Source organism: Saccoglossus kowalevskii, chromosome 2 (assembly GCF_978046115.1).
Source record: "Saccoglossus kowalevskii chromosome 2, keSacKowa6.1, whole genome shotgun sequence".
Classification (NCBI taxonomy): domain Eukaryota; kingdom Metazoa; phylum Hemichordata; class Enteropneusta; family Harrimaniidae; genus Saccoglossus; species Saccoglossus kowalevskii.
This window is the reverse complement of record NC_140642.1, coordinates 35368203-35391148: the sequence shown is the minus strand read 5'-3', so window position 1 is coordinate 35391148 and position 22946 is coordinate 35368203. Positions and strand designations below refer to the sequence as shown.

The 22946-nt window shown below is 32.6% G+C and overlaps 1 protein-coding gene across 1 annotated transcript; it reads right to left on the bottom strand.

The window, feature by feature from the left end:
- Positions 1–5423: 5423 nt before the first annotated feature.
- On the bottom strand, positions 5424–16719 carry LOC144353788 (protein stum homolog). The gene is made up of 3 exons (XM_085507445.1): positions 16196–16719; positions 15029–15208; positions 5424–7616 (listed from the first exon to the last, which is right to left on the bottom strand). The coding sequence occupies exons 1-3, from the start codon at positions 16410–16412 to the stop codon at positions 7531–7533; spliced, it is 483 nt and encodes a 160-aa protein (XP_085363571.1). The 5' UTR covers positions 16413–16719; the 3' UTR covers positions 5424–7530.
- Positions 16720–22946: the final 6227 nt, after the last annotated feature.

Genomic DNA, 22946 nt, shown 5'->3' with positions numbered 1-22946 from the left:
CATATTATTAGTTTAAACACCAGGCTATATTGTATTCGCTCAAGCAGACAATACACACGAAACACTAGATTATGTTGTGTTTTTCCTGGCAAATTATTAGTTTAAAACACCAGGCTAAATTGTATTCACTCAAGCAGACAATATAGTTGAAACACTAGATTATGTTGTGTTCTTTATGGCAAATTATTAGTTTAAAACACCAGGCTATATTGTATTCACTCAAGCAGACAATACACACGAAACACTAGATTATGTTGTGTTTTTCCTGGCAAATTTTTAGTTTAAAACACCAGGCTAAATTGTATTCACTCAAGCAGACAATATAGTTGAAACACTAGATTATGTTGTGTTCTTTATGGCAAATTATTAGTTTAAAACACCAGGCTAAATTGTATTCACTCAAGCAGACAATATAGTTGAAACACTAGATTATGTTGTGTTCTTCCTGCCAAATTATTAGTTTAAAACACCAGGCTATATTGTATTCACTCAAGCAGACAATACACACGAAACACTAGATTATGTTGTGTTTTTCCTGGCAAATTATTAGTTTAAAACACCAGGCTATATTGTATTCACTCAAGCAGACAATACACACGAAACACTAGATTATGTTGTGTTTTTCCTGGCAAATTATTAGTTTAAAACACCAGGCTATATTGTATTCACTCAAGCAGACAATACACACGAAACACTAGATTATGTTGTGTTTTTCCTGGCAAATTATTAGTTTAAAACACCAGGCTATATTGTATTCACTCAAGCGGACAATACACACGAAACACTAGATTATGTTGTGTTTTTTCTGGCAAATTATTAGTTTAAAACACCAGGCTATATTGTATTCACTCAAGCAGACAATACACACGAAACACTGGATTATGTTGTGTTCTTTATGGCAAATTATTAGTTTAAACACCAGGCTATATTGTATTCACTCAAGCAGACAATATAGTTGAAACACTAGATTATGTTGTGTTCTTTATGGCAAATTATTAGTTTAAACACCAGGCTATATTGTATTCACTCAAGCAGACAATACACACGAAACACTAGATTATGTTGTGTTTTTCCTGGCAAATTATTAGTTTAAAACACCAGGCTAAATTGTATTCACTCAAGCAGACAATATAGTTGAAACACTAGATTATGTTGTGTTCTTTATGGCAAATTATTAGTTTAAAACACCAGGCTATATTGTATTCACTCAAGCAGACAATACACACGAAACACTAGATTATGTTGTGTTTTTCCAGGCAAATTATTAGTTTAAAACACCAGGCTAAATTGTATTCACTCAAGCAGACAATATAGTTGAAACACTAGATTATGTTGTGTTCTTTATGGCAAATTATTAGTTTAAAACACCAGGCTAAATTGTATTCACTCAAGCAGACAATATAGTTGAAACACTAGATTATGTTGTGTTCTTCCTGGCAAATTATTAGTTTAAAACACCAGGCTATATTGTATTCACTCAAGCAGACAATACACACGAAACACTAGATTATGTTGTGTTTTTCCTGGCAAATTATTAGTTTAAAACACCAGGCTATATTGTATTCACTCAAGCAGACAATACACACGAAACACTAGATTATGTTGTGTTTTTCTTGGCAAATTATTAGTTTAAAACACCAGGCTATATTGTATTCACTCAAGCAGACAATACACACGAAACACTAGATTATGTTGTGTTTTTCCTGGCAAATTATTAGTTTAAAACACCAGGCTATATTGTATTCACTCAAGCAGACAATACACACGAAACACTAGATTATGTTGTGTTTTTTCTGGCAAATTATTAGTTTAAAACACCAGGCTATATTGTATTCACTCAAGCAGACAATACACACGAAACACTGGATTATGTTGTGTTCTTTATGGCAAATTATTAGTTTAAACACCAGGCTATATTGTATTCACTCAAGCAGACAATATAGTTGAAACACTAGATTATGTTGTGTTCTTTATGGCAAATTATTAGTTTAAACACCAGGCTATATTGTATTCACTCAAGCAGACAATACACACGAAACACTAGATTATGTTGTGTTTTTCCTGGCAAATTATTAGTTTAAAACACCAGGCTAAATTGTATTCACTCAAGCAGACAATATAGTTGAAACACTAGATTATGTTGTGTTCTTTATGGCAAATTATTAGTTTAAAACACCAGGCTATATTGTATTCACTCAAGCAGACAATACACACGAAACACTAGATTATGTTGTGTTTTTCCAGGCAAATTATTAGTTTAAAACACCAGGCTAAATTGTATTCACTCAAGCAGACAATATAGTTGAAACACTAGATTATGTTGTGTTCTTTATGGCAAATTATTAGTTTAAAACACCAGGCTAAATTGTATTCACTCAAGCAGACAATATAGTTGAAACACTAGATTATGTTGTGTTCTTCCTGGCAAATTATTAGTTTAAAACACCAGGCTATATTGTATTCACTCAAGCAGACAATACACACGAAACACTAGATTATGTTGTGTTTTTCCTGGCAAATTATTAGTTTAAAACACCAGGCTATATTGTATTCACTCAAGCAGACAATACACACGAAACACTAGATTATGTTGTGTTTTTCCTGGCAAATTATTAGTTTAAAACACCAGGCTATATTGTATTCACTCAAGCAGACAATACACACGAAACACTAGATTATGTTGTGTTTTTCCTGGCAAATTATTAGTTTAAAACACGAGGCTATATTGTATTCACTCAAGCAGACAATACACACGAAACACTAGATTATGTTGTGTTTTTTCTGGCAAATTATTAGTTTAAAACACCAGGCTATATTGTATTCACTCAAGCAGACAATACACACGAAACACTGGATTATGTTGTGTTCTTTATGGCAAATTATTAGTTTAAACACCAGGCTATATTGTATTCACTCAAGCAGACAATATAGTTGAAACACTAGATTATGTTGTGTTCTTTATGGCAAATTATTAGTTTAAACACCAGGCTATATTGTATTCACTCAAGCAGACAATACACACGAAACACTAGATTATGTTGTGTTTTTCCTGGCAAATTATTAGTTTAAAACACCAGGCTAAATTGTATTCACTCAAGCAGACAATATAGTTGAAACACTAGATTATGTTGTGTTCTTTATGGCAAATTATTAGTTTAAAACACCAGGCTATATTGTATTCACTCAAGCAGACAATACACACGAAACACTAGATTATGTTGTGTTTTTCCTGGCAAATTATTAGTTTAAAACACCAGGCTAAATTGTATTCACTCAAGCAGACAATATAGTTGAAACACTAGATTATGTTGTGTTCTTTATGGCAAATTATTAGTTTAAAACACCAGGCTAAATTGTATTCACTCAAGCAGACAATATAGTTGAAACACTAGATTATGTTGTGTTCTTCCTGCCAAATTATTAGTTTAAAACACCAGGCTATATTGTATTCACTCAAGCAGACAATACACACGAAACACTAGATTATGTTGTGTTTTTCCTGGCAAATTATTAGTTTAAAACACCAGGCTATATTGTATTCACTCAAGCAGACAATACACACGAAACACTAGATTATGTTCTGTTTTTCCTGGCAAATTATTAGTTTAAAACACCAGGCTATATTGTATTCACTCAAGCAGACAATACACACGAAACACTGGATTATGTTGTGTTCTTTATGGCAAATTATTAGTTTAAACACCAGGCTATATTGTATTCACTCAAGCAGACAATACACACGAAACACTAGATTATGTTGTGTTCTTCCTGACAAATTTTTAGTTTAAAACACCAGGCCTCTAAATGTCCTCTTATGTATAAACTCGTGAACACGAAATTGAACCAACGCAAGAAAACTCTATTAATCAAATAAATCACCATTCACTCTATCCCACTATTCCATAGTGGCAAAGCATTTATTTTACTTTCATAAAACATCCAAGACCATATCAAACGTACGTGATTACCACAGTCCTTCTGGTCTCTGTGGAATAGAATATAGTACATGGTTAGACTAACAATTATATGTTGATGAATTAAAAAACACACATATGAACCACGTTCAGATAAATATATAGCTGAGTGTCCTAGTCTCGGGAACATATTATAGTGAACTCGAGGAGCAACCAGTCAGTCATGTGTCTATCTTTAAGGTCCTTCAAACTTAGGACCACAAAATGATGACTAATCGCAATCACAATCCCTTCACTTATGTCAAACATTGGGTCAGAAATCCCCGCTGAATTACTAAACTGTCGGTTTATGTTCTTCACGTAGATTTCGCTAAGACTAAGTCCCCGGTGGATTGTAAGGCTGCTAGCGACCAGGCACTGCTGGGGTGGTTAGTTGTGGCAATTACGTTTGCTATCAGTAATGAAGAGAACCACGCTGATGCTGTTGTGAAAGCTTTGTATATCCTTGTGCTTTGATGGTACCTTTGATGCAAGGTGTGAAGGAGCAGGCACGTTTCATGCACAGGCCTAATTGTATGTGTCCTTAGTATGTCTTTGATGACAAGAGTAAATATGCAAATATTGGCGAGTGTCAGTCGAGTTGGTGGACAGGCCTTTGTGAATGTGACCCACATCTCATCTGCAAAGATGAAATCCATAGTGAACTTGTTAGAAAGATATTCTTGTAGCTGGTTTGACGAGTTCCTTGAAATTGTTTCCTCGCCGTAGTTCTGTTCAAACCACACATACTCTATAAATCGAATCGAGTGTTTGGAGGCGTAGAGAGCTGCATCTCATAAATAAGTTTGCAATTTGTGCATCCATGACAACGCCATTGATAAACTTGATGATAGTACATATATTGTTGCGGCGTGACTGTTTGTTTATCCAATATCAATAGCTAGACAGTATGGATGATATTTCTTCTTAATGTTAGAATAAATTGAAAAACATCAACAATGCACTACAGGGTGTGCTGTTGCAGTGGGGCAATTTGTTTTAACCTTGAAAGATGTTGTTTTTTTTCCATGTACTATGGAAAAGTTATGACTAGTCATCAGAGATGATTGATTTACCTGGTAGTGGATGTTTGGATATATTCCCTTGTGGTATGTTTTAGTTTGTATATGTTTTATAAGTTCACTCGTGAATTGAGGTTTTGGATCATTATCCCCTTATTGATATATGGCTGTGTCTAACATCTTACGATAGAGATGTGTAATTAGATGTATGGCAACCAACGAGAATTCCATGGCAACTGTTCGATCTTGTTTGGTAACAATATTTTAAAATGTACATCACTATACGCGCCAAATTAATGACAAATACAAATAGTCCAGGTAAATGTTGTATAGCTGCAGAACATCATTGCAATAGAATTTGAAAGCTACAGCGTTATGTGGAATAGTATGTAAACACATCACATAAGACGGAATATAAGAAATTTAAAAATACAATCATTTAGTGTAATTAAATTGGAAGCACAATTATATTTATTGTCACAAATATATATATATATCAAACATTTATACAATCTTTATTAAATCAATACTCAAACAAAAGCACCATACATGATTCTTGTTATCTGTTAAAAGTATAAATATTATGTCGACCACATTACTGATTCTCATTGACATTCCAGCATAAGCAATGTATCGAATTTCAGTTCGAATTTCAAACTGAATAAGTACAAAATCCAATATATTAGTAGGTGGTTTTGTAATACGGCACGTGACATCATTATTCAAGAAATTAATAATGCATTACAAAATTATGAATATTGAAAACAACCAATACAAGTCATGTCTACCATCTATAATCTATTAAATGACTACATTACACTACAATAATACACTACAATATTCAAACAAAAGCACCATACATGATTCTTGTTATCTGTTAAAAGTATAAATATTATGTCGACCACATTCCTGATTCTCATTGACATTCCAGCATAAGCAATGTATCGAATTTCAGTTCGAATTTCAAACTAAATAAGTGCAAAGTCCAATATAATATTAGTAGGTGGTTTTGTAATACGGCACGTGACATTATTATTCAAGAAATTAATAATGCATTACAAAATTATGGATATTAAAAACAACCAATACAAGTCATGTCTACCATCTATAATATATTAAATGACCACACTACACTACACTTCAGTACTTTGATCGGCTAGTGTGTACATGTTTTATCCATTGGACTAATTGAATTAAAGTTTATTGGGTTAGGCCTGACGGCCGATGTTTCCGGTGAGTAGCATACACCGTCAATTTTGGAATGACTAATATATGTTCAGCATTTGAATTGGATAATTGACAACGACACACTTTGAATAGCTAACGTGTAATAAGTGTTTCCATTGGATAATGACAAAGCATTTTGATTGGCCAATGTATACCCAGTGCTAACATTGTATAATTAACACCAAGCTTTAATTGAACAACTTACGTCAATGAACTTCGATGAGCCAGCGTATGGACAGTAGTACGTACCACCAATTAATAGAGCTTATATGTCATTTTATATTTTGTAACCATAAATTGGTTTATGAAGCAATAATTTATGTACACTAAGCTATGTTCAGTCTATTATAGAGAATACTGTATTGCGGTTCATGTTTCGGTTTGATATGTCATGAATATAATTCAATACAACACAATACAATGCAATATATTAAGAAGAGTCATTTTAGCATTTAGTTTGATGTTACATGAATGAATAAAATATGTGATGCACCATGGAATTACAACCACTTGAAGTAAAGTTGTTCTCTGACCATGTGAAAAAAAAGCGAAATGAATGATTCGAAACATACATATATATAACTTATTCATATGTTAAGAAGAGTATGTGTGAATATACGACAGCACAGAAGAAAGCATAATATAATATACCCGATAAAAACACTTGTAGCATGTAATAAAACCACATAATGCTTCATAACTTTAAAACACACAAGCAGTTTGCAATACTCCCTTCAACACATTAATACATGAGTGGGTTAATCTGTACTAAATTATGATTGTAAAAAAACACACAATGTTGTGATCGTTCTGCTCCCCTGGTCAGCCTCCAACATTTGTGACAATAGTTCAAAGGTCATCATATGACCGTTATTCGATCTCAATAAAATGCATTCCCTGCCATCCAAGCATTGGGTGACGTCAGTCTAGTGACGTCAGCATGATTTAGTCTGCTTGACAAAATACATCACCACGAGTATCAACCATACATGACAATAACGAAGTATGTATGTAGAAACAGAACCATTAACGTTAAAGACACAAGTCACATAAGATTGGAAAAAAAGATTGTCATTGTCAACATCTTAAGACACCAAAGTATATACTTAAATTAATTATTAATGTGTCTGTGTCACTCCACAATATTCTTGTGTTCAAAATACCAGATGTGAACATTCGATTAATATTTAATTAGAACATCGACAAAAAATTATTTTCTCTGATTAAACACAACAATTAGCGATGTCATGGTTACCGTCTAATACAAATTATCTGTTCACCATCTGCCCCAGTAACATTGTTACATTTTTCCTTAGATGTGATTACTATCAGTCAGCTTGTTGACCAACGCTTGCCCTCGAATCTGTTCGAATGCGTTTTCTTTTCTGCATCTGTCGGGCTCTGTTATATTCAGCTGTTGATTAAGATAGATTACAATAAAACAGTTAATCATTTTTTGCTCTATTCGAACACACACTTTATATAATAATTGAACATATGTGTGTTATAGTTTCCCTCATGTTATGTTAATAATGCAAAAAATCCCTGCTGGCCTATTTGGTCTGTGTTGATTGCATTCACTGTAGTATATGGATAGTTAATGCATATTCCTGATTACATACACTGTAGTATTTGGATAGTTAATGCATATTCCTGATTACATACACTGTAGTATTTGGATAGTTAATGCATATTCCTAATTGCATACACTGTAGTATATGGATAGTTAATGCATATTCCTGATTACATACACTGTAGTATTTGGATAGTTAATGCATATTCCTGATTACATACACTGTAGTATTTGGATAGTTAATGCATATTCCTGATTACATACACTGTAGTATTTGGATAGTTAATGCATATTCCTGATTACATACACTGTAGTATTTGGATAGTTAATGCATATTCCTAATTGCATACACTGTAGTATATGGATAGTTAATGCATATTCCTGATTACATACACTGTAGTATTTGGATAGTTAATGCATATTCCTGATTACATACACTGTAGTATTTGGATAGTTAATGCATATTCCTGATTACATACACTGTAGTATTTGGATAGTTAATGCATATTCCTGATTACATACACTGTAGTATTTGGATAGTTAATGCATATTCCTAATTGCATACACTGTAGTATATGGATAGTTAATGCATATTCCTGATTACATACACTGTAGTATTTGGATAGTTAATGCATATTCCTGATTACATACACTGTAGTATTTGGATAGTTAATGCATATTCCTAATTGCATACACTGTAGTATATGGATAGTTAATGCATATTCCTGATTACATACACTGTAGTATTTGGATAGTTAATGCATATTCCTGATTACATACACTGTAGTATTTGGATAGTTAATGCATATTCCTGATTACATACACTGTAGTATTTGGATAGTTAATGCATATTCCTGATTACATACACTGTAGTATTTGGATAGTTAATGCATATTCCTAATTGCATACACTGTAGTATATGGATAGTTAATGCATATTCCTGATTACATACACTGTAGTATTTGGATAGTTAATGCATATTCCTGATTACATACACTGTAGTATTTGGATAGTTAATGCATATTCCTGATTACATACACTGTAGTATTTGGATAGTTAATGCATATTCCTGATTACATACACTGTAGTATTTGGATAGTTAATGCATATTCCTAATTGCATACACTGTAGTATATGGATAGTTAATGCATATTCCTGATTACATACACTGTAGTATATGGATAGGTAATGCATATTCCTGATTACATACACTGTAGTATATGGATAGTTAATGTATATTCCTAATTGCATACACTGTAGTATTTGGATAGTAATGCATAATCCTAATTGCATACACTGTAGTATATGGATAGTTAATGCATATTCCTAATTGCATACACTGTAGTATTTGGATAGTAATGCATAATCCTAATTACATACACTGTAGTATTTGGATAGTTAATGCATATTCCTAATTGCATACACTGTAGTATTTGGATAGTAATGCATAATCCTAATTACATACACTGTAGTATTTGGATAGTTAATGCATATTCCTGATTACATACACTGTAGTATTTTGATAGTTAATGCATATTTCTAATTGAATACACAGTAGTATTTGGATACTAGTAGTTAATGCATATTCCTGATTACATACACTGTAGTATTTGGATAGTTAATGCATATTCCTGATTACATACACTGTAGTATTTGGATAGTTAATGCATATTCCTGATTACATACACTGTAGTATTTGGATAGTTAATGCATATTCCTGATTGCATACACTGTAGTATTTAGATAGTTAATGCATATTCCTGATTGCATACTGTAGTATATGGATAGTTAATGCATATTCCTGATTACATACACTGTAGTATGTGGATAGGTAATGCATATTCCTAATTGCATACTGTGTAGTATTTGCATAGTTAATGCATATTCCTGATTACATACACTGTAGTACGTGGATAGGTAATGCATATTCCTAATTGCATACACTGTAGTATTTGGATAGTTAATGCATATTCCTGATTACATACACTGTAGTATATGGATAGGTAATGCATATTCCTGATTGCATATACTGTAGTATTTGGATAGTTAATGCATATTCCTAATTGCATACACTGTAGTATTTAGATAGTTAATGCATATTCCTGATTACATACACTGTAGTATATGGATAGGTAATGCATATTCCTGATTGCATATACTGTAGTATTTGGATAGTTAATGCATATTCCTAATTGCATACACTGTAGTATTTGGATAGTTAATGCATATTCCTGATTACATACACTGTAGTATATGGATAGGTAATGCATATTCCTGATTGCATATACTGTAGTATTTGGATAGTTAATGCATATTCCTAATTGCATACACTGTAGTATTTGGATAGTTAATGCATATTCCTGATTACATACACTGTAGTATATGGACAGGTAATGCATATTCCTGATTACATACACTGTAGTATATGGATACGTAATGCATATTCCTGATTACATACACTGTAGTATATGGATAGTTAATGCATATTTCTAATTGCATACACTGTAGTATTTGGAGAGTTTATGCATATTTCTAATTGCATACACTGTAGTATATGGATAGGTAACGCATATTCTTGATTACATACACTGTAGTATTTGGATAGTTAATGCATATTCCTAATTGCATACACTGTAGTATATGGATAGTTAATGCATATTCCTGATTACATACACTGTAGTATTTGGATAGTTAATGCATATTCCTGATTACATACACTGTAGTATTTGGATAGTTAATGCATATTCCTGATTACATACACTGTAGTATTTGGATAGTTAATGCATATTCCTAATTGCATACACTGTAGTATATGGATAGTTAATGCATATTCCTAATTGCATACACTGTAGTATTTGGATAGTTAATGCATATTCCTGATTACATACACTGTAGTATGTGGATAGGTAATGCATATTCCTAATTGCATATACTGTAGTATATGGATAGTTAATGCATATTCCTAATTACATACACTGTAGTATTTGGATAGTTAATGCATATTCATGATTACATACACTGTAGTATGTGGATAGTTAATGCATATTCCTGATTACATACACTGTAGCATTTGGATAGTTAATGCATATTCCTGATTACATACACTGTAGTATTTGGATAGTTAATGCATATTCCTGATTACATACACTGTAGTATTTGGATAGTTGATGCATATTCCTGATTACATACACTGTAATATTTGGATAGTTAATGCATATTCCTGATTGCATACACTGTAGTATTTAGATAGTTAATGCATATTCCTGATTACATACACTGTAGTATTTGTATAGTTAATGCATATTCCTGATTACATACACTGTAGTATTTGGATAGTTAATGCATATTCCTGATTGCATACACTGTAGTATTTAGATAGTTAATGCATATTCCTGATTACATACACTGTAGTATTTGGATAGTTAATGCATATTCCTGATTACATACACTGTAGTATTTTGATAGTTAATGCATATTTCTAATTGAATACACAGTAGTATTTGGATATTAGTAGTTAATGCATATTCCTGATTACATACACTGTAGTATTTGGATAGTTAATGCATATTCCTGATTACATACACTGTAGTATTTGGATAGTTAATGCATATTCCTGATTACATACACTGTAGTATTTGGATAGTTAATGCATATTCCTGATTGCATACACTGTAGTATTTAGATAGTTAATGCATATTCCTGATTGCATACTGTAGTATATGGATAGTTAATGCATATTCCTGATTACATACACTGTAGTATGTGGATAGGTAATGCATATTCCTAATTGCATACTGTGTAGTATTTGGATAGTTAATGCATATTCCTGATTACATACACTGTAGTATGTGGATAGGTAATGCATATTCCTAATTGCATACACTGTAGTATTTGGATAGTTAATGCATATTCCTGATTACATACACTGTAGTATATGGATAGGTAATGCATATTCCTGATTGCATATACTGTAGTATTTGGATAGTTAATGCATATTCCTAATTGCATACACTGTAGTATTTGGATAGTTAATGCATATTCCTGATTACATACACTGTAGTATATGGACAGGTAATGCATATTCCTGATTACATACACTGTAGTATATGGATACGTAATGCATATTCCTGATTACATACACTGTAGTATATGGATAGTTAATGCATATTTCTAATTGCATACACTGTAGTATTTGGACAGTTTATGCATATTTCTAATTGCATACACTGTAGTATATGGATAGGTAAAGCATATTCTTGATTACATACACTGTAGTATTTGGATAGTTAATGCATATTCCTAATTGCATATACTGTAGTATTTGGATAGTTAATGCATATTCCTAATTGCATACATTGTAGTATTTGGATAGTTAATGCATATTCCTGACTACATACACTGTAGTATATGGATACCTAATACATATTCCTGATTACATACACTGTAGTATATGGATAGGTAATGCATATTCCTGATTACATACACTGTAGTATTTGGATAGTTAATGTATATTCCTAATTGCATACACTGTAGTATTTGGATAGTTAATGCATATTCCTAATTGCATACACTGTAGTATTTGGATAGTTAATGCATATTCCTAATTGCATACACTGTAGTATATGGATACCTAATACATATTCCTGATTACATACACTGTAGTATATGGATACCTAATACATATTCCTGATTACATACACTGTAGTATTTGGATAGTTAATGCATATTCCTAATTGCATACACTGTAGTATTTGGATAGTTAATGCATATTCCTAATTGCATACACTGTAGTATTTGGATAGTTAATGCATATTCCTGATTACATACACTGTAGTATATGGATAGTTAATGCATATTCCTAATTGCATACACAGTAATATACGGATACCTAATACATATTCCTGATTACATACACTGTAGTATATGGATAGGTAATGCATATTCCTGATTACATACACTGTAGTATATGGATAGTTAATGCATATTCCTGATTACATACACTGTAGTATATGGATACGTAATGCATATTCCTGATTACATACACTGTAGTATATGGATGGTTAATGCATATTCCTAATTGCATACACTGTAGTATTTGGATAGTTAATGCATATTCCTAATTGCATACACTGTAGTATTTTGATAGTTAATGCATATTCCTAATTGCATACACTGTAGTATATGGATAGGTAATGCATATTCCTAATTGCATACACTGTAGTATTTGGAGAGTTAATGCATATTCCTGATTACATACACTGTAGTATATGGACAGGTAATGCATATTCCTGATTACATACACTGTAGTATATGGATACGTAATGCATATTCCTGATTACATACACTGTAGTATATGGATGGTTAATGCATATTCCTAATTGCATACACTGTAGTATATGGATAGTTAATGTATATTCCTAATTGCATACACTGTAGTATTTGGATAGTTAATGCATATTCCTAATTGCATACACTGTAGTATTTTGATAGTTAATGCATATTCCTAATTGCATACACTGTAGTATTTGGATAGTTAATGCATATTCCTAATTGCATACACTGGAGTATTTGGATAGTTAATGCATATTCCTAATTGCATACACTGGAGTATTTGGATAGTTAATGCATATTCCTAATTGCATACACTGTAGTATTTTGATAGTTAATGCATATTCCTAATTGCATACACTGTAGTATTTTGATAGTTAATGCATATTCCTAATTGCATACACTGTAGTATTTTGATAGTTAATGCATATTCCTAATTGCATACACTGGAGTATTTGGATAGTTAATGCATATTCCTAATTGCATACACTGTAGTATTTGGATAGTTAATGCATATTCCTAATTGCATACACTGTAGTATTTGGATAGTTAATGCATATTCCTAATTGCATACACTGTAGTATTTGGATAGTTAATGCATATTCCTAATTGCATACACTGTAGTATATGGATACGTAATGCATATTCCTGATTACATACACTGTAGTATATGGATAGGTAACGCATATTCTTGATTACATACACTGTAGTATATGGATAGTTAATGCATATTCCTAATTGCATTTACTGTAGTATTTGGATAGTTAATGCATATTCCTGATTGCATACACTGTAGTATTTGGATAGTTAATGCATATTCCTAATTGCATACACTGTAGTATATGGATACGTAATGCATATTCCTGATTACATACACTGTAGTATATGGATAGGTAACGCATATTCTTGATTACATACACTGTAGCATATGGATAGTTAATGCATATTCCTGATTACATACACTATAGTATTTGGATAGTTAATGCATATTCCTAATTGCATTTACTGTAGTATATGGACAGGTAATGCATATTCCTGATTGCATACACTGTATTATTTGGATAGTTAATGCATATTCCTAATCGCATACACTGTAGTATATGGATAGGTAATGCATATTCCTAATTGCATACACTGTAGTATCTGGATACGTAATGCATATTCCTGATTGCATACACTGTAGTATTTGGATAGTTAATGCATATTTCTAATTGCATACAGTGTAGTATTTGGATAGTTAATGCATATTCCTAATCGCATACACTGTAGTATATGGATAGGTAATGCATATTCCTAATTGCATACACTGTAGTATCTGGATACGTAATGCATATTCCTAATTGTATACACTGTAGTATATGGATAGGTAATGCATATTCCTAATTGCATACACTGTAGTATATGGATAGTAATGCATATTCCTAATTGCATACAGTGTAGTATTTGGATAGTTAATGCATATTCCTAATCGCATACACTGTAGTATATGGATAGGTAATGCATATTCCTAATTGCATACACTGTAGTATCTGGATACGTAATGCATATTCCTAATTGCATACACTGTAGTATATGGATAGGTAATGCATATTCCTAATTGCATACACTGTAGTATATGGATAGTTAATGCATATTCCTAATTACATACACTGTAGTATTTGGATAGTAATGCATAATCCTAATTGCATACAGTGTAGTATATGGATAGTTAATGCATATTCCTAAATACATACAGTGTAGAATATGGAGAGAAATGCATATTCCTAATTGCATACATTGTAGTATATGGACAGTAATACATATTCCTAATTGCATACACTGTAGTATTTGGATAGTTAATGCATATTCCTAATTGCATACACTGTAGTATATGGATAGGTAATGCATATTCCTGATTGTATACACTTTATATGAGAATCACTCACCAGATAGGGTCACAAAAGTCATTCCCCAAAAAATACTCCATATCCAGCCAACAATCACGGGAAACAATATAATCTGTAGAAGAGCTGAGCAGATATTCATCCAGAAATCGATACAGGGATGTCTCTCCGGATTAGCTGTCTTACCGCAACAAAACACCGTGAATGCTGATATGAACGTACCTGCAACGCAAAATAATGAATGATGAATATGTCACCCGAAGTGAATATTGATCTATTTCTGTTTGAAAGCAATGTAATTCCCTTGAAAATGGCTTACAAACGAGCCTTGGCACTTAACCAGCATAACAGGTACGAACCAGCATGATAAGAAGTAAATCACATGACTACACGGTGCGAATATCCTAAGCTCAATTATAAAAAAAAAGTGCATAGTAAACTATCTACTGTAAAATATACGAGATGGTGAGATTATACATATATAAAGTAGCGATTAAATCAATCAGAATACATCACCCAAGCTTTACATGTTTCAATTAAAGTCGACGTGCGTGTGCTATTCGTGTTTCAACGTTTTATTTTATACCGTGATTGGTACGGTATTTTATCTATGTCATCATTGCACAAACATAATTATCGCCTTTTATGTCGACCATGTTATTATGATTATGCTATCATTACCCGAAACATATTGTCGATCGCATTTGACATCAACCACGTTATTACGTTTATGTCATCATTACCCAGAACACATTACTCGTGTTGTACAATGCTAAATCGTATCACGGTTTATGCCATCGAGACGATGTCTAGCCGTAGGGTACACAGGATGTCATAGGAAGTATTCTCACTGTTTCTACAGTTACATTTGGAATATTAATGCTGTTTAACGTCGACCATATTAATGATGGTCAATTAATCGTGTTTTTATTACAATACGTTATAAATGAGGGCAACAATGTACTGAAAAAAAAGCGGAGATATAAACTAGGAATGAAATATATTATTTATATCATTACTGATAAGATCTAGAGAAATGTGAGATGCCTACATTGTTATTCACGGAATAACTGTTTAATTCAGTATGTAGTAAGTGTATTGACCGACCATAACATGATAATATAAGACTGCTTTATATTTGGATGGGAGTCGTCACGGTGGCTAGTATCAATCTTGATTCAAAACATGCTTGAAATAATTTCTACTTACCAACACCCGGGGTAAATATATTGAGAAGACAACATATAATAGCAATAGGCAAAGGCATACATGGCACCGAAGCACGCAATGGACCGTGCTTTTCTTTGATATGTATGATGGTCACTGTTGGCCTTCTTGCCATTGATCCACTGCTTACGTATGGATGTGCACTTCTACCATTTATGTTGATTTCAATCGAGTCTTGCTTCACCGCAGGGGAGGCCATGATTAATTAAACAGCTAGTCTAAAGTTTGAAAAAAACTGTTCCTTTCGAAGACGCTGACAAGATAAATAAGAGAATGTTAATTAATCTTGTCGATGTTCTTGTCTGACAGTAGAATAAGCAGACAATAACAAGTACGACAGTAGGATCGGCGTACAATACCGTGTACTCGTCCAACCATCAGGTGTACAGCATTTTCGATCGTTGACAGTCGCCGTTTGTTCTCTTGTGCTGCAACGCGTGAAAAACGAGACGTCCAAACTGTCTGTAATGGGACTATGTGAGTTAAGCCATACAATGGCAGGCAGTTCACGATGCCGCATACGATTTACTTAATCTGACAGGGTGATTACACGCATGCGCAGTCAGTGATTTGCAATTTCTGGATTATTGTACTTGCCATCATTGACATTTGACTGTATATGTCTACATTTGATTGTCGAACGTCTGAAACATAAATTTATGCATAGTTTATTAGGGCATGTGCATAAATAATATAATATTTTGACGTTTGATGAATATTTTAAATCGTGTATAGGATATGTGACAGTGTATAGAGAAGGGCGGGGTTATTTCCCTTAACATATACTTACTGTAGGCAGTACACCGACATCTATAAACAAATAAAGCATCTAAGAATTTGAACGAACAGCAGCCCGCGTAAGTTTAGTCTTTAACTGCGAAAAAAACAGTTGTTGAAAAGAAAGAAAATGAATGGTTCTCGTTTTTTCATCATCGTTATCTGTCCTTGACTCTTTCTTAGTGAATTTAGTGTAGTTGAATGCATAATCGTATAGCGGCCTTACATGCACAGGTCATATTGACAATCCAACATTCAATTAAGGTAGGAGTCGGCGACATTATTATAAGGGTGCGGTTTACGTGAACACATCAGCAATCACGTAGCTCTTTTCGAGGGGGAGAATATTATCTACAGATTAATTTGTCTGGGATTATAATATCTCAAAACGTATAGAAACATTGACATCGGAAACACCGAGAAGAACTCATTATCAAGGTATTGTTCTCGTGTCGTACGAGAGTTTTGTTAATCTATGTGAATGTATACGTGTCTTGGAAATGTAACACGAGACATTGTCTTCGCATAGTTATTTACCTAGTACAATAATAAAAATATTTATAAATACGATCTCACACGACCTTGTGTCCCGAGCATATCCTTGTCGAATCATTAAATTTCATTTCATGATTATATTGTATTGAATTTCGCGCGGATTAAGTATCACAACTATAAATAATTTCAGATCTTTTGCACTGACCGGTTATCTTAGTTAGTTTTCGAGGACCAGCCTTCGAGCCACGGTCCTTAAGGTAGAAGCCTACTCATATTTTTTGACAAAATTCATCATAAATCGCATGACAATGTTCTTTGGTTTATTAAGTACAATCATGTCCCATGGTACAATGAAATAGCATCATTTAGTGTGAAACAGTTGAGTGTTTTGAGAAACGTGTCCTAATATTTCTTGAAACCCATATTTTTGTAATAATTCAGAACAACAAAAAGTATTCCATCATTAACAATATATGATTTTTTTCAGCCTATTTCACCAGGCTAGATTTTAAGATATTGCATACTATCTCTGCCATAGGAACCTATGGTAAAAACACTATAGTAGTGCCAAAATGATGCCTCTCTACTAAAAATAAACCATCAATTTCTCGAAACAAAAAGGCTTGTGACCCCCAACTTTGTTAAAGTAAATATTCTTATATTGCCTTGAAGTACAATTTATTGTAAAATGTATAATTTCTGGGAATTTGCATTTATGGGTAGGCTTCTACCTTAAGCCCATACACACAAAGATCTTTCACAAATTGCAGGCGTAATTTGGTATGATAATTTAAATGAAATTGGCATGACAAAATGTTTGCATTATTTTAATTTCGTGATTTTTTAACTGCTTTACAGAAAGCATAACTGAGTGATCTCAATCTCCAATTTGATCTGTACATGGACAGCAGAAACGCAGTTTAGTGTGGAATAGTATATATAGCTTTATTTGGCATCGCATCCATATATTATTCCATAACAGTGTACAATAGTATATATAGCTTTATTTGACATCGTATCCATACATTATTCCATAACAGTGTACAATAGTATATATAGCTTTATTTGACATCGTGTCCATACATTATTCCATAACAGTGTACAATAGTATATATAGCTTTATTTGGCATCGTATCCATACGTTATTCCATAACAGTGTACAATAGTATATATAGCTTTATTTGGCATCGTATCCATACATTATTCCATAACAGTGTACAATAGTATATATAGCTTTATTTGACATCGTATCCATACATTATTCCATAACAGTGTACAATAGTATATATAGCTTTATTTGACATCGTGTCCATACATTATTCCATAACAGTGTACAATAGTATATATAGCTTTATTTGGCATCGTGTTAATACATTATTCCATAACAGTGTACAATAGTATATATAGCTTTATTTGGCATCGTGTCCATGCATTATTCCATAACAGTGTACAATAGTATATATAGCTTTATTTGACATCGTGTCCATACATTTTTCCATAACAGTGTACAATAGTATATATAGCTTTATTTGGCATCGTATCCATACATTATTCCATAACAGTGTACAATAGTATATATAGCTTTATTTGGCATCGTATCCATACATTATTCCATAACAGTGTACAATAGTATATATAGCTTTATTTGACATCGTGTCCATACATTATTCCATAACAGTGTACAATAGTATATATAGCTTTATTTGGCATCGTGTCCATACATTATTCCATAACAGTGTACAATAGTATATATAGCTTTATTTGGCATCGTGTCCATACATTATTCCATAACAGTGTACAATAGTATATATAGCTTTATTTGGCATCGTGTTAATACATTATTCCATAACAGTGTACAATAGTATATATAGCTTTATTTGGCATCGTGTTAATACATTATTCCATAACAGTGTACAATAGTATATATAGCTTTATTTGACATCGTGTTAATACATTATTCCATAACAGTGTACAATAGTATATATAGCTTTATTTGGCATCGTATCCATACATTATTCCATAACAGTGTACAATAGTATATATAGCTTTATTTGGCATCGTGTTAATACATTATTCCATAACAGTGTACAATAGTATATATAGCTTTATTTGGCATCGTATCCATACATTATTCCATAACAGTGTACAATAGTATATGTAGCTTTATTTGGCATCGTATCCACACATTATTCCATAACAGTGTACAATAGTATTTATAGCTTTATTTGGCATCGTATCCATACATTATTCCATAACAGTGTACAATAGTATATATAGCTTTATTTGGCATCGTGTTAATACATTATTCCATAACAGTGTACAATAGTATATATAGCTTTATTTGGCATCGTGTCCATACATTATTCCATAACAGTGTACAATAGTATATATAGCTTTATTTGGCATCGTGTCCATACATTATTCCATAACAGTGTACAATAGTATATATAGCTTTATTTGACATCGTGTCCATACATTATTCCATAACAGTGTACAATAGTATATATAGCTTTATTTGGCATCGTGTCCATACATTATTCCATAACAGTGTACAATAGTATATATAGCTTTATTTGGCATCGTGTCCATGCATTATTCCATAACAGTGTACAATAGTATATATAGCTTTATTTGGCATCGTATCCATACATTATTCCATAACAGTGTACAGTAGTATATATAGCTTTATTTGGCATCGTGTTAATACATTATTCCATAACAGTGTACAATAGTATATATAGCTTTATTTGGCATCGTGTCCATACATTATTCCATAACAGTGTACAATAGTATATATAGCTTTATTTGGCATCGTGTCCATACATTATTCCATAACAGTGTACAATAGTATATATAGCTTTATTTGACATCGTATCCATACATTATTCCATAACAGTGTACAATATTATATATAGCTTTATTTGGCATCGTGTCCATACATTATTCCATAACAGTGTACAATAGTATATATAGCTTTATTTGACATCGTATCCATACATTATTCCATAACAGTGTACAATAGTATATATAGCTTTATTTGGCATCGTGTCCATACATTATTCCATAACAGTGTACAATAGTATATATAGCTTTATTTGACATCGTATCCATACATTATTCCATAACAGTGTACAATAGTATATATAGCTTTATTTGGCATCGTATCCATACATTATTCCATAACAGTGTACTGTAGTATATACAGCTTTATTTGGCATCGTGTCCATACATTATTCCATAACAGTGTACAATAGTATATATAGCTTTATTTGGCATCGTGTCAATACATTATTCCATAACAGTGTACAATAGCATATATAGCTTTATTTGGCATCGTGTCCATACATTATTCCATAACAGTGTACAATAGTACATATATCTTTATTTGGCATCGTGTCCATACATTATTCCATAACAGTGTACAATAGTATATATAGCTTTATTTGGCATCGTGTCCATACATTATTCCATAACAGTGTACAATAGTATATATAGCTTTATTTGGCATCGTGTCCATACATTATTCCATAACAGTGTACAGTAGTATATATAGCTTTATTTGGCATCGTATCCATACATTATTCCATAACAGTGTACAGTAGTATATATAGCTTTATTTGGCATCGTGTCCATACATTATTCCATAACAGTGTACAATAGTATATATAGCTTTATTTGGCATCGTGTCCATACATTATTCCATCACAGTGTACAATAGTATATATAGCTTTATTTGGCATCGTGTCAATACATTATTCCATAACAGTGTACAATAGTATATATAGCTTTATTTGGCATCGTGTCCATACATTATTCCATAACAGTGTACAATAGTATATATAGCTTTATTTGGCATCGTGTCCATACATTATTCCATAACAGTGTACAATAGTATATATAGCTTTATTTGGCATCGTGTCCATACATTATTCCATAACAGTGTACAATAGTATATATAGCTTTATTTGGCATCGTATCCATACATTATTCCATAACAGTGTACAGTAGTATATATAGCTTTATTTGGCATCGTGTCCATACATTATTCCATAACTGTGTACAATAGTATATATAGCTTTATTTGGCATCGTGTTAATACATTATTCCATAACAGTGTACAATAGTATATATAACTTTATTTGGCATCGTATCCATACATTATTCCATAACAGTGTACAGTAGTATATATAGCTTTATTTGGCATCGTATTCATACATTGCTGTGTTTACTCGCAGGCCAAATAAATGAAAACCTCGATAGACACTTTCATCGTTAATATTTGATTGCACGGCTTGCTTATTTGATACTTTTATTTTGTGACGTGTGAATCTTTCTCACAAGTAGAAGGTAACTGACATATCGTGATTAGAACTGATGTCAAGTTCCGAGTCCCAAAAGACAATTACGTGCGATCTGCCACACTAGCATAATCAATGTGGGTGTGCCATGACAGAGATGAAGTAATATCAATGAGACAAGAATCCTATCTACTGGGAATGTACACTCCCTTGGGCTACTAACTCAAAGTTGTTATTTTTCGACATTCATACTGGTTTTTTAGAACACGGTGTGAAAACCACCATTTAAATGAAACAGATTACATTCTCGCGTGGAGAATTTTTGGTTTTACTATTTCAAAATAAATACTATTTTTTATTATATCAGCAACTGTGATATCCAGCGTTTCGTAGATTGAGCAGAGGTAATATCAAACTATATTTTTACTAGGTCACATGATTCCATTCTTATACATGGATTCTACTTGTATGAAGAATCAAATGTTCTAAGGATAGCTAAATAGTATGGGAATGTTTAACATTCGCCAGATTAAAACAGTCAGTAACTCGGCAAATCGAAATGTGTTACATTGGACTTTTATCCCAACTTCAAATATTACTGTATTTCACAACAAACTAATGCGCGATCCATGACGTGTCACACAATGCTTTACGCCAATGCTGCAGATTTCGGGTCTCCTTTTCACGCGGGTTCGCTTCTCGTGTCCCGTTTCAAGTTTTTATTGCTGTTGCAGTTGCACGTATGATGGCGGGGTCATTCTCGGTGTGAATACCTGGGATACCGGTAGTAATTTGAGAAGCAGTACTGATATTATTTCGAGAGCGTAGCTTCTCGAATTACCACATTTTATCTCCGGTATTCGCCGCTGTATAACCTCTATTCAATTTCATTTATTCGCGAACTGTAGTTCAAATGAAATTCCAACATCGTTTACTATATTATAGTGGCTTGGTTAATCACATGTGTTGAATATTTAATTTTTAATATTTATTTCAAATTAATTTAACTGTGCACTGAACTGAGAACCGCTTTCATTGCTGTCAACGGATCAGCCATGTATAACGTCAAAAGTAAGATAGATGGTCGTATCTGTTTAGGAGTAGTATCCTAATATAACACATTCCCTTTGACGGAACAGAACTCTACACATGTACAAGTACCA

What these genes read in the sequence shown, in the direction of transcription:
- LOC144353788 (XM_085507445.1), bottom strand. Translation starts at nt 16,412, where the DNA reads ATGGCCTCCCCTGCGGTGAAGCAAGACTCGATTGAAATCAACATAAAT. An exon ending in TATATTTACCCCGGGTGTTG is followed by an intron (nt 15,209 to 16,195) that starts GTAAGTAGAAAT and finishes TTTGCGTTGCAG; the next exon opens with GTACGTTCATATCAGCATTC. An exon ending in GACTTTTGTGACCCTATCTG is followed by an intron (nt 7,617 to 15,028) that starts GTGAGTGATTCT and finishes CTTAATCAACAG; the next exon opens with CTGAATATAACAGAGCCCGA.